Source organism: Bufo gargarizans, unplaced genomic scaffold (assembly GCF_014858855.1).
Source record: "Bufo gargarizans isolate SCDJY-AF-19 unplaced genomic scaffold, ASM1485885v1 original_scaffold_2079_pilon, whole genome shotgun sequence".
In the NCBI taxonomy this organism is placed as follows: domain Eukaryota; kingdom Metazoa; phylum Chordata; class Amphibia; order Anura; family Bufonidae; genus Bufo; species Bufo gargarizans.
The window spans coordinates 51150-64943 of record NW_025334631.1 but is presented as its reverse complement, the minus strand read 5'-3'; the positions used below and the strand labels follow the sequence as shown (position 1 = coordinate 64943).

The window sequence follows — 13794 nt, the reverse complement described above, 5'->3', positions numbered from 1 at the left end:
GATTATGGCTTACAGTTTGTGAAACCCCAAAGTCACAATTTTGAGGCTCCCTTTGCTCAGGGGGTATGGATTAATTAGCTGACCAGAGTGTGACACTTTGAGGCGAGAATATTGAACCTTTTCACAATATTCTAATTTTAAGTTGCATTACTGAAATAAATGAACTTTTGCACGATATTCTAATTTTATAACAAGACACGGAGGCTCCTATTGCTTTAACCTTTCTTTACTTCTACCATAGCAGCAAAGAGAGAAAATGGTATACAAAAAAGAAACCATGGTAACAGACTCCTCCCCCTTATCCCAGTATATCCTTCCTTGTCTGTCTGAGCTCTTCCTCTTTCTTTGCTGCTACCAGGCAGATAAGTACTCTCCAGCTCTGTGGCATTGCTCAGGGTCTGGTATATTTGTATTTTTATGTGCTTGGATTATCGGTTCGTTCGGTTTCTTTATTAGATTCTGATTAGACTCTTATCGTAGATACATATTTCTCTCCTGTATATATATATATTATTTATCTAGGGTACGTATATATATGTATATGTTTTTTCGTTCAGGTACTTCTGTGGCCGTTCTGCCTAGGGGTTTGTCCTTATAACAGTTTTTGCGGCTTCCCCGCTTTCCCCCCGTGTGATCCGTTTCTCTGCCCTGTCATCCTTGTCCCTCGTTACCTCAGACTGCGCCGCCATTGCGCGCGCTTTCTGCTTCTTCTTCCTCTCCTTCTCGCCCGAAGTCTCGCGAGTTCGAGATTTCGCGCGCGTTTTTTCGCATATTTTCGCATATTTTCGCATTTTCGCATTTTTTCGCATTCGGCTGCTACTGACGGCGAGATCTCGCGAGATTTCGCCGTCCCTGTGCGTTTCCCCGCTCTGCACACACCGGACATCCCGCTCTGCACAGCGCATCTCCTGGCGGTCTTTTTCCACTGCTCTTGAGCCTTGTAAGTTCTGTTTTATTCCATTTCGTCTACCCACTAGCTGGCTATGATTCCTGGCTTCATTATCCCCTTTTCTCTTTTCTCCTCTAGTGCTATTTTTGCTGCTCCGGTCGGGGTGACTAACCCCTGCCTTTTGCTACTTCACCATGTCTGTCAGAAAGAATTCCGTTGCCTCTGTGGCCCCTAGTGAAGCCCCCCAAGTAGATCAGGGTTCCCCTGCGCAGGATAGGAGGTCCGAGGTGATCCACCCGGACGACCATGAGGTGGCACTGCAAAGATCCATATCTAATGCCATTATAACCGCCATGGGTTCGATGTCATCTGCATTGACCCAGTCTATATCTCAGGCCCTTATGGCGCGCCCTGCTACTACTACCCAGGTTTTGGTCCCACCTCCAGGACCACCTCCTATTGTCTCCAGAACACCTCAGATTGATGGGCCATCCCCATCCCAAGACAACGCGCTTCAGTCGCGTAAACGAGCTTGTACCCGCCAGGCAGAAAAAACGCGGGCATGGAAGACTGCCAGGTCTCTACCTGAGCCTAGGTCAGACTCTGATAGGGAGTCAGAGGAGGAGACTCATGACAACGTCTATGAATTGACGGATGAGGTGGAGGACGATTTGGCGGATATTGCTGTGGATCCGGTTCGTAATCTAGACCCGGAAGCCCCGTTACTACAACAGGGATCAGCAGAGGATCTCTTATTGGATCCGTCTGGGGAACCGCTGTTTAACCCCGAGGAGCTGCATCATCCCCGCTCCGCGGAATGGATGCCCGCCACACATGTGGCGCAGTATATGGAGGCTCGCATACGCAATCCGCTTAGTAAGGAATCGCGTAATAAGTTGCGGGCGGAGTGCCCTCGTCCTTTAATACCACACAAAGTGTGCGAGACGCCATCAGTGGATCCAAAGATGGTCCAGTTTCTGGCGAAGACGGGGTTTAACCCCCGTAAAGGGCTAGACGCGGCCTTGAAGGCTGTCCAAGACAAGCTACTGGACATTACAGGTCCTTTAGCAAAGATTTTCGATTTGGCTGAGTCCGCTATCGCGGCAGGTAGCCAGGTAGACCCTATAGAATTGAGAGGTTGGGCCCAGCGAGCCATATGCGTAGCGGGTAATACCAATACCTCGCTCGCCATTGAAAGGCGGAAGGCAATACTAATTAAGATCGAGCCAAAGCTCTCGAACTTAGCATTGACTGAAGCGGGCAAGGACGCCCAGGGGTTGCTCTTTGGCGACTCTTTTATTAAAGAGCTAGGGAAATATGTAGGAGCTTTTACGGCTCTTGATAAAGCCCAGACTTCGATGCGTCGAGTCTTTCAAGGGCGTTTTTCCAACAGGGCCGGCAGTGCTAGGGGCCGACTGTCCGGCCGTTCCAACTTTCATGCCAGAGGTTCCGGCAGAGGCTCCTTTAATTATAGAGCATCCCTCCAGGATCAGAGACATCAGCCGTCCTTTTTTCCCTCACGAGGCGCTCCCTTCAGGTCACGAGGTTTCCGAGGGAATCCAGGCTCCCGTCGACCATTCGGTAAGTTATGTTCTTCGTCCCCCTCCTTTTTTAGACCATTTAGTCGGGGGCAGACTCCGATTCTTTTCTCATGTGTGGTCAGGCATAACCTCAGACCAATGGGTCCTTTCTACTGTGCAGGGGTTCACAATAGATCTGATTGCCGATCCGAGCTCCATCCCAGCCCCCCCTACGGTACCACTGTCCTATGCGGCACGGTCCCAATTTCAGAGGGAATTGTCGGATCTTCTGCAGAAAGGCGCGATCGAACGCGCACCGGAGAATCGTGGGGGTGTCATCAGCAGTATTTTCCTGGTGCAAAAGAAAGGGGGCCAGATGCGCCCGGTGATCAATTTGAAAGCCCTGAACAATTTTGTACAATACCGACATTTCAAGATGGAGGGCATCCATCTTTTGAGGGATCTGCTCCTTCCAGGCGATTGGTTGGCCAAGATAGATCTCCAAGACGCCTATCTCACGGTCCCAGTGTCCCCCTCTTCAAGAGACCTGCTGCGGTTCCTGTGGAACGGTCAGGCCTGGCGCTTCACCTGCCTTCCGTTCGGCCTGTCCTCCGCCCCCTGGTGCTTTACCAAGATCATGCGCCCAGTGGTGGCTTGGCTTCGCAGCAGAGGTGTTCGTCTGATCGTCTACCTGGACGATATCTTGATCATGGCCCAATCACGGGCTCTCTTGTTGAGACACCTCCACTTGACGGTGACGCTCGTTTCCGACTTGGGGTTCATTGTCAACCAGGAGAAATCCTGTTTGACCCCCTCCAGATCCATAGAGTTCTTGGGTTTCCAGGTGAACTCGGAAGAATTATCCCTCAGTCTTCCACTCTCGAAAGTCAAGGCTATCCGCAAGGAGTTGAAGCATGCTCTACGCCTACCTCAGATGTCGTTGCGGCATTTGGCAAGGATAATCGGACTTCTGGCCTCCTCAATACAGGCCATTTTCCCAGCCCCCCTCCATTATCGTGCGTTGCAGCGCCTCAAAATTGCTCACCTTCGGTCGGGGGCCTCTTACGCAGATTTGGTCTCATTAGATGCCGAGACGACGGACGAGATGAGATGGTGGATCCACAACCTGTCAGTGTGGAATGGCAGAGCGATCGTGGGTCCCCAACCGGATCTGATCATAGAATCCGATGCGAGCCTGCACGGATGGGGAGCACATTGCAGTGGTGTGTCCACGGGCGGTCCATGGTCTCCAGAAGAATCCCATCTTCACATCAACGCCCTGGAACTCCTAGCAGGGTCGTTTGCCATTCGCAGTTTTGCCAATGGTGTGGTCAGCTCAGCCATCAGGCTCCGCATGGACAATATATCTGCGGTCAGGTACGTCAATTGTATGGGTGGCACACGGTCGGTGGTTCTGACCCATTTGGCGAAGGATTTTTGGGAATTCTGTCTCGACAGGAACATCTCTGTGGTGGCCGAGTACCTTCCAGGCCTTCACAACACTCTGGCGGACTGGAGTTCTCGCTACATATCGGACTCCAGCGACTGGAAGTTAGACGAGACGGTTTTTTCTGCTATTTCTTCTCTGTGGGGTCCCTTTGCAGTCGACCTCTTCGCTTCCCGTTTGAATACCCAACTGCCCAGGTTTTTCAGCTGGAGGCCGGATCCCTTGGCGGAGGCAGTGGACGCTCTGCTTCAACATTGGGGAGGAGCGTTGATGTACGCATTCCCTCCCTTCGCGCTCATTCCACGAGTGCTCCTTCAGGTTCGTCAGCAGTTGGCGAACCTGGTTCTGATTGTTCCGTTTTGGAGGACCCAGTCCTGGTTCCCTCAGATCCTGGAACTTCTAGTGGACTTTCCGTTTCTCCTTCCCACTCAGGTGTCACTACTCCAAGGGCCTGCAGGAGAAGTTCACCCACTCCTGCAGAACGGGTCGCTACGCCTCCTAGCTTGCAAGATATCGGGAGTCCAGGAGGAGGCGCTGGACTTTCAGGAACAGCTAGGTTCTTATTGGACTGCGCTTGGGCGCCCGGGACGAGACGGGCTTATCGAGCCGCCTGGGGTTCTTGGTCTCGCTGGTGCGTCGACCGGACTCTGGATCCCGTTACGGCCCCTGTCAATTCCATCTTAGCCTTTTTATCCTCACTTTTTGAGGCAGGGAAGGCTTACCGCACCATCAATGTCTTTAGGTCAGCAATTTCCTCCAGACACAACGGTGTCGACGGCCGTCCAGCGGGTCAACACCCCCTGGTCTGTCGTTTACTCAAGGGTTCACGTTTGGCCCGACCACCTCGGCCACGGTTTTCGTCTACCTGGGATGTGTCGGATGTCTTGCAATTTCTAGTCAGTTGGCCCTCAAATGAGCTATTGTCGTTACGTCAGTTATCGGCCAAATTGGTCACTTTATTCTGTTTAATCTCCTGTAAGAGAGTTTCGGATGTGCGTGCTTTGGATTGGGACGCCAGATCCTTCACCCCGGAGGGGGTCCACTTTAACATTTCCCGTCGCACGAAAACCAGTATCCGGTCGGTCTCTTACCCCCGTTTTCCGACTTCTCCACAGCTATGTCCTGTAGCGTGCTTACGCGAGTATGAGGACAGAACCCGTCCACTGCGGTCTCTTTCTCTCCCCCACTTATTCATTTCGTTTCGCAGCCCGTTTGCTCCGGTTACCAGTGTTACGTTATCTCGCTGGGTCAAGTGGATTCTATCCCTTTCCGGGATTGATACGTCTATCTTCACGGCACATTCGGTCCGCAGTGCGACAGCTACGTCCATGACGTTATCTGGGGCTCGTTTGGAGGATGTTATGAGATTGGCGGATTGGTCCAGATCTTCCACTTTCCGGGAGTTTTATTTCCGACCGGCTTCGCATGCTTTTGATTCTATAGTGGCTCAGCTTTAAACAAGCAATAGGAGCCTCCGTGTCTTGTTATAAAATTATGGGATTTTACTAAAGTATGACGTAAAGTCATGATTTTATTAAAGACACGGAGGCGAGTATTGCCCTCCCTGGACCCACCCCTTGGGGTTTTTGACGTAAGTATGTTTTGTTGATTTACCGTATGGTCAGAATTTTAAAGTTGTTACTGTGTTTCCAACTAGTGGATCCTATGTTTCTAATGCACTGGATTATGCTCTTAGAAGGTTTTTCTCTTATTTCCTTTTTTCCTAGGTTGAGAGGCTTACGGCTTCATGTTTTAGAGTTACACAGTTCCGGTCGGAGGTCCAGTTGTGGCGGTCCAAGCCGACGAGTTCAAGGGGTTTTTTCGTTACCCGGTGGTTTCGGCGTCTGTTGTTCCGGTTGACCAGCGCTGTTTGAGACACAAAGAAAGAGGAAGAGCTCAGACAGACAAGGAAGGATATACTGGGATAAGGGGGAGGAGTCTGTTACCATGGTTTCTTTTTTGTATACCATTTTCTCTCTTTGCTGCTATGGTAGAAGTAAAGAAAGGTTAAAGCAATACTCGCCTCCGTGTCTTTAATAAAATCATGACTTTACGTCATACTTTAGTAAAATCCCATAATTTTTCGAGTTTCACCAGTATAATACATTTCTATGTATCAGTACAGCCGGTTCTCTTCTCAATCATTGGAGCGACATGTCAGACCACTTTTCGACTCCCGATAGACCTTCAAGGACAGAACAGTTACACCATCTTTTTTTTTTTCTTTCTTTTTTCTTTTTAATATCTGACAATCACAGGGTATAATATTGAGTGGAAGTCATCTAGTTCTAGTTTGCCACAACCCATATGGCAAGCTTATGGTTCTCCTTATCCATATAGAAAGCTGCTAGTTGTTTTCTTCTAAGAGCTTATGTTTGTCTACATCCACTACGGAAGGCTCATGGTTGTCCACATCACATATGGTCAGCATTTGGCTGTCAACATCCTTTATATCGAGTTTATGATTGTCCACATCACATATGGAGAGCTTAGTGTCCTCACCAATAGAGGACTTATGCTTTTGAACATTTACTATGAAGGAGCTGATGGTTGTCCGCGTCCTCTGTGTAGAACTTTTGGTTGTTCATTCAACTATGGAGAGCTTATGGTTGTCCACATCCCATTTGGAGAACTTATGGCTGTCCACATACCGTATGAAAGGTTTATGGTTGTCCACATCTATGGATAAGGTTGTCTACTTCTGTATGTAGAGCTTTTTGGTGGCCACATTAGTGAACACTTTATGGTTGTCCACATCCTCTGTGTAGAGCCTATGGTTGTCCACATCCTCTGTGTAGAGCCTATGGTTGTCCACATCCTCTGTGTAGAGCCTATGGTTGTCCACATCCTCTGTGTAGAGCCTATGGTTGTCCACATCCTCTGTGTAGAGCCTATGGTTGTCCACATCCTCTGTGTAGAGCCTATGGTTGTCCACATCCTCTGTGTAGAGCCTATGGTTGTCCACATCCTCTGTGTAGAGCCTATGGTTGTCCACATCCTCTGTGTAGAGCCTATGGTTGTCCACATCCTCTGTGTAGAGCCTATGGTTGTCCACATCCTCTGTGTAGAGCCTATGGTTGTCCACATCCTCTGTGTAGAGCCTATGGTTGTCCACATCCTCTGTGTAGAGCCTATGGTTGTCCACATCCTCTGTGTAGAGCCTATGGTTGTCCACATCCTCTGTGTAGAGCCTATGGTTGTCCACATCCTCTGTGTAGAGCCTATGGTTGTCCACATCCTCTATGGAATCCATGTTGTTTGCATACTCTTAACGAGAACTTATGGTTGTCCACATCCTCAGTGTAGAACCTATGGTTGTCCATATCCTCTATGTAATGCTTATAGTTGTCCACATCCTCTATGGAATCCATATTGTTTGCATACTCTTAACAAGATATTATGGTTGTCCACATCCTTAGTGGAGAGCCTATGGTTGTCCATGGAATCTTTTATTTAGACCTTATGCTTATACACATCATCTATGGAGAGATTATGGCTTTCCACATTCCATATGGAGAGACTATGGTAGTCTATATTTCATATAAAAAGTTTGTTGCCCACGTTCTCTAGGTAGAGCTTATGATTATCCACCTCATCTATGTAGAACCTATGGTTTTCCACATGATCTATACAGAAGTTTTTAGTTGTCCACATCCCATATGTAGAGCTTATGGTTGTCCACATCTTCTGTGGAGAGCTTATGGTTGTCACCATCTTCTATGGAGAGCCCATGGTTGAACTTGTCCACATCATCTATGGAGAGCTTATGTTTGTCCACATTCTCTTCGGGGAAATTCTTGTTGTCCACATCCTCAGTGGAGAGCCTCTGGTACTTCATATCATCTATGGAGCGCTTATGGGAGTCCACATCCTTTATGGAGAAAAAAAATCACAGAAGAAGATACAAAACAACCTGCACGATATGATAACCAAATATGCAGACGTACATGGCAATATTTATGAGGAAAAAACTTTATATATGGACTAAGCACTCACTATGATGTGATAAAATCTTAGACTCCCAGACAATATAGTTTGATCAAACACATCTCTGCTGCTGACCAGCGCCACGGTGGTCTCAGTCAGGCAGGTCCTACTCTCCCTATGCTGTTGGGCATCTACAGTCAGGAAAGGAGACCCTGCACATATAGTGTGCTGCTCCTAGTCACCTCTGTGTGCACCAAGCAACCAATGAGAGGAGGAGCCCGCACAGCTATATGTACCACCTAATCAACAATTTACAGTGGATATACAAAGTCTACACACCCCTGTTAAAATGTCAGGTTTCTGGACTGTAAAAATTTTTTTGACAAAGATAAATAATTTCTGAAATGTTTCCACCTTTAATGTGACCTATAAACTGTACAACTCAATTGAAAAACAAACTGAAATCTTTAGGTGGAGGAAAATAAAATAATGTGGTTGCATAAGTGTGCACACCCTCTTATAACTGGGGATGTAGCTGTGTTCAGAATTCAGCAATCACATTCACAATCCTGTTACATAGTAGTCAGCATACACCGGCCATCATGTAAAGTGCCTCTGATTAACCCCAAATAAAGTTCAGCTGCTCTAGTTGGTCTTTCCTGAAATGTTCTTAGTCGCATCCCACAGCAGAAGCCATGGTCCACAGAGAGCTTCCAAAGCATCAGAGGGATCTCATTGTTAAAAGGTATCAGTCAGGAGAAGGGGACAAAAGACTTTCCAAGGCATTAGATATACCATGGAGCACAGTGAAGACAGTCATCATCAAGTGGAGAAAATATGGCACAACAGTGACATCACCAAGAACTGGACGTCCCTCCAAAAATTATGAAAAGACGAGAAGAAAACTGGTCTGGGAAGCGACCAAGAGGCCGACAGCAACATTAAAGGAGCTGCAGGAATATCTGGCAAGTCCTGGCCGTGTGGTACATGTGACAACAATCTCCCGTATTCTTCATATGTCTGGGCTATGGGGTAGAGTGGCAAGACGAAAGCCTTTTCTTACCAAGAAAAACATCCAAGCCAGGCTACATTTTGCAAAAACACACCTGAAGTCTCCCAAAACCATGTGGGAAAAGGTGTTATGGTCTGATGAAACCAAGGTGGAACTTTTTGGCCATAATTCTAAAAGATATATTTGGTGCAAAAACAACACTGCACATCACCAAAAGAACCCCATCCCCACAGTGAAGCATGGTTGGGGCAGCATCAAGCCAAGGGGCTGTTCTTCTTCAGCTGGAACTGGGGCCTTAGTTAAGCTGGAGGGAATTATGAACAATTCCAAATACCAGTCAATATTGGCCCAAAACCTTCAGGCTTCTGCTAGAAAGCTGAACATGAAGAGGAACTTCATCTTTCAGCATGACAACGACCCAAATCCGATTGAGAATCTGTGGGGTGATCTGAAGAGGGCTGTGCCCAGGAGATGCCCTCAAAATCTGACAGATTTGGAGTGTTTTTGCAAATAAGAGCGGGCAAATTTTGCCAAGTCAAAATGTGCCATGCTGATAGACTCATACCCAAAAAGACTGAGTGCTATAATAAAATCAAAAGGTGCTACAACAAAGTATTAGTTTAAGGGTGTGCACACTTATGCAACCAAATTATTTTATTTTTATATTTTTTCTTCCCTCCACCTAAAAGATTTCAGTTTGGTTTTCAATTGAGTTGTACCATTTATAGGTCACATTAAAGGTGGAAAAAGTTCTGAAATTATTTATCTTTGTCTCATTATCTATGTTGAACCTATGGTTTTCCAAATGATCATAAGGCGGATAATTATCCGTATACCATATGTAGTGCTTATGGTTGTCAACATCCCATATGGAGAGATTTTGGTTGTTTACATCCTGTTTGAAGAGCTTATGGCTGTTCGCCTCTATGGAGAGCTTATGTTTGGCCACTATCTCTATGTAGAGCTTATGGTTCTCCACATCCCTTATGGAGAGCTTTTGGTTGTCCATATCCATAATGGAGAGCCTATGGTAGTCCATATCATCTATAGAGACCCTATGGTTATCAGCATCCTCTATAGAGAGCTTACAGTTATCCACATCATCTATAGAGAGCTTATGTTCGTCCACATCCCCTATGTAGGGTTTATGGTTGTCCACATCCCCTATGTAGGGTTTATGGTTGTCCACATCCCCTATGTAGGGTTTATGGTTGTCCACATCCCCTATGTAGGGTTTATGGTTGTCCACATCCCCCCATGTAGAGTGTAGGGTTGTCCACATCCCCCCATGTAGAGTGTAGGGTTGTCCACATCCCCCCATGTAGAGTGTAGGGTTGTCCACATCCCCCCATGTAGAGTGTAGGGTTGTCCACATCCCCCCATGTAGAGTGTAGGGTTGTCCATTAGTGATGGACGAACATCGGCCGGGACGGTTTGTGAACGCGGGCCCTATTCACTTTAATGGCAGGTGAAGCTGAAAAACCTTCAGCTCATATTTGCAGCCACCAAATACTTACTAGAAGTGCACAAATAGTCCCACAACATGGGCAGTGACATACCAGAGGGGGATTAATGACAAAAATTCCCACAAAAAATATGTATTTTAAACAGGGGCCATTTTAATGCGTCTTAAAGGGAAATTCTCTAAAATGAGCCCTTCTGGAGCCTAGAAATTTTTTATTTTAGGCCACGGGAGTACGGGCCCCAAAAAATAGGCATTCACCTGACAGAAAATAAATTGTGATTATGTGGCTCGAGGTACATTATATGATCACCGAATAACAATTTTACTGTAGCCCACTTTTTTTTACTTTTTTGGGGGGGCAACTGGTAAATCACACCAGTAGAAATGATTGGTTCCAATAGCGTTTGTCCCTCTATATACCTGCAGTATCGCAGCAGAAGTATATTACACCCTTCTGTGTATCACACCTATCGATAGCACAGCGTTACCAGTCCTTAAAAGGACTTTTGTGGCCCTATTAGCTAGCGTTTGGTGTCCCTAACTGTCCCTGCTCCAAAATGCAACTCTCCCTACACTGGCAAAATACTGAATGTGAAATGGCGGCCAGATCGGGTTTATTTATAAGGTAGGAGGTATGTCCATGTGCTGAAATGTCTCCATTGGCTGTCCTGTACCATCTGATGGATGTGTCATGGGTCAAAGTTCTTCACAATGTAAAAGAATATGGCGCCGACGAATATTGCCATATGTTCGGCAAACGCGCAAAGTTCTCCGCAAACCGCAAGGCCGTCTCTCTTGTCCATATCCTCTATGGAGAGCTTAAGGTTGTCCACATCCTTTATGGAGAGCTTATAGTTGTACACATCCCATATGAAGAGTTTGTGGTTGTCTGCATCTTCAGTGAAGAGCCTGTGGTAGTCCATATCCTCTGTGGTTGAGCTTAGGTTTGTCCACATGTACAGCTTAATTTTGGCTTGTGGGTGAAATTTGAGGATGAGTCTAAAATGCACTCCAACCTTTACAGGAGAACTTAATGTGACCTTCTCGAAACCTCTGAATGGACATGTCCAACGTTCAATATTTCAGTACATTTTGCACAACAAGGAGCTTAACGGCAAAATTCACACCAGGTGTTTGATCCATGAATCTCCCGATAAACTTCCTGGTTCAGTTAGAATTGGTATTAAACAGTCCTCCTCATCATGCTGCTCACATTTTGACATCATGAGACCAACAAACAATTGATGAACAGTACCTTGTCATTGTGAGGCTTCAAGCAGGATGTTCTCAGACAGAAGTGGCCCCTGAGCTTAGAGTGTCATCAGCAGGTTGTATCAGAGATACAGAGACTGGAAGAGTCACAGAAAGGCAGAGAAGTGGACGTCCTATGGCCACATCCCACACTGATGACCGCTTCATTGTGAACAATGCCCTGCAGAACCGGATGATGAATGCCACACAACTTCAGGCACATTTCAAGGGAGTCTTTCACCTATACTGACCATTATAGAACACTAGCACCATTATCAGCATTATAGTCCCCATTTTGGAATGCTACTTACTGTTTAGCTGTCCGTTGCTTATTTTCTTGAAAAAACACTTTTAATATTCAAATTAGGTCTGAAGGTGCCCTATTCATATGACACCCCATCCTAGGGCGTACCCGAGGGGTGAAAGGGGAGGAGTTTCATATAAATAGCAACGCCGCCCCTGGGCATCGGCCGCTTGAACGCCGCCCCTGGGCACCTTCAGACCTAATTTGCAAATTGAATAAAAGTGTTTTTTAAAGAAAATAAGCGACAGCTAAACAGTAAGTAGCATTCCAATATGGGCACTATAATGCTGATAATGGTGTTAGTGTTCTATGATGGTCAGTCTAAGTGAAAGACTCCTTTTAAGGGAGGTGAGAGGCGCCCAAGTGTCACGTCAGACCATTCGAAACCATTTACATCAGCATGGTCTGCGTGCTAGACCAGTGGGCCTCAGTGCTGTTCACTGATGAAAGTCAATTCATACTGCACAGAAATGATGGCCGCCAACGATGTTGGAGACGTCAAGCAGAACGCTCTGCATCAGCCACTGTTGTCACCAGACAAGTGGTGGTGGCGGTGTTACAGTGTGGGCTGGTGTGTCTAGTCAGTACAGAACTGCCCTACACTGTGTGAATGGTCCAGTGACAGCCCAGACTACCTGAAGAACATCATTAATCCAGTCATTGAGCCTCTGCAGGAACAACACAGGCCTAATGTCATCTTCATGGAGGACAATGCGCCAGCTCATCGAGGTGGCATCATTAGGGAACGTCTGCTGCCAAATATCCCTAACCTTTTGTGAGTAGTGTGTGTGTGTGTGTGTATATATATATATATATATATATATACATATACATATATATAGGAACAGGTGGTTGCAGGTTGAGGCCCTCTAAGTGATATTTTATTGCCTTTCCTCAACCATTTGTCTCAAGATCAACAGTTTATATAATAATGATGGGATACCCTCCATATATCCTCTCATTAAAGGCACAGGAAACCTAGAGCTCTTATATGTTTGCTGTACTGTATTAAGCAGACAAGCCCATGGTTTTGACCCCTGCACATCTTCTTATGGTCTTTGTAGATGTTTGGACTCACCTTGTAGTGTAAATGTGAGCTCCTCGCTGTACACAGGTTGCATCAGGCTGTTGTTTGTGCTGCATTTATAAGGTCCGAGGCTAGTCTCATTGTAGATGGTGACATTGAAGGTGGCTCCTCTCTCCTCTGGCACTGTCCTCTGCTCCACAGTGACGTTGGAGGTGGCTCCTCTCTCCTCTGGCACTGTCCTCTCCTCTACAAATGTCTTATTAATGAATAGGGTGTAAGTGATAGGGAGAGAGCCGTTCCTGGAGATGCAGTGAATGGTCTTCGTGTGTCCGGTCATCACATTGGGAGATTTAACCGTTAATTCAGGCTGTGATAACTTTTCTGAAAGAGATATTGGAGGTTGGAGTTGTAGACTTCTGCTAGTGTATATATGGGATATTACATATATATATATATATATATATATATATATATATTGTGACACAGTGAGGGGTTTGTTGGTAGATGGGAGAATTGAGATCTCCTGATGGTTGACATTATGTGGAGAGTTCCTAGTGGTTAACATGTTATATGGAGAGCTCCTGGTGGTTGACATGTTATATGGAGAGCTCCTGGTGGTTGACATGTTATATGGAGAGCTCCTGGTGGTTGACATGTTATATGGAGAGCTCCTGGTGGTTGACATGTTATATGGAGAGCTCCTGGTGGTTGACATGCTATCTGGAGAGTTCCTAGTGGTTGACATGTTATATGGAGAGCTCCTGGTGGTTGACATGCTATCTGGAGAGTTCCTAGTGGTTGACATGTTATATGGAGAGCTCCTGGTGGTTGACATGTTATATGGAGAGCTCCTGGTGGTTGACATGCTATATGGAGAGTTCCTAGTGGTTAACATGTTATATGGAGATTTCCTGGTGGTTGACATGTGATATAAAGAACTCTTTGTGTTTGA

At 46.4% G+C, this 13794-nt stretch overlaps 2 protein-coding genes across 3 annotated transcripts in view; one reads left to right on the top strand and one right to left on the bottom strand.

The window, feature by feature from the left end:
- Window positions 1-13794, bottom strand: part of LOC122923936 (allergin-1-like) — a 30961-nt gene that overhangs the window by 13009 nt on the left and 4158 nt on the right. Inside the window, exon 4 of one of the 2 annotated variants that reach the window (XM_044274820.1) lies at window positions 12894-13223. The exons of the other annotated variant lie outside the window; for it this stretch is intronic. Coding sequence (XP_044130755.1) covers window positions 12894-13223 — 330 coding nt within the window. The remainder of the gene's footprint in view (window positions 1-12893; window positions 13224-13794) is intronic. 2 annotated transcript variants of the gene reach the window in all.
- LOC122923935 lies at window positions 517-5857 on the top strand. The gene is made up of 2 exons (XM_044274819.1): window positions 517-2772; window positions 2815-5857. Exons 1-2 carry the CDS (start codon window positions 2327-2329, stop codon window positions 4538-4540), a joined length of 2172 nt encoding a protein of 723 aa, XP_044130754.1. The 5' UTR covers window positions 517-2326; the 3' UTR covers window positions 4541-5857.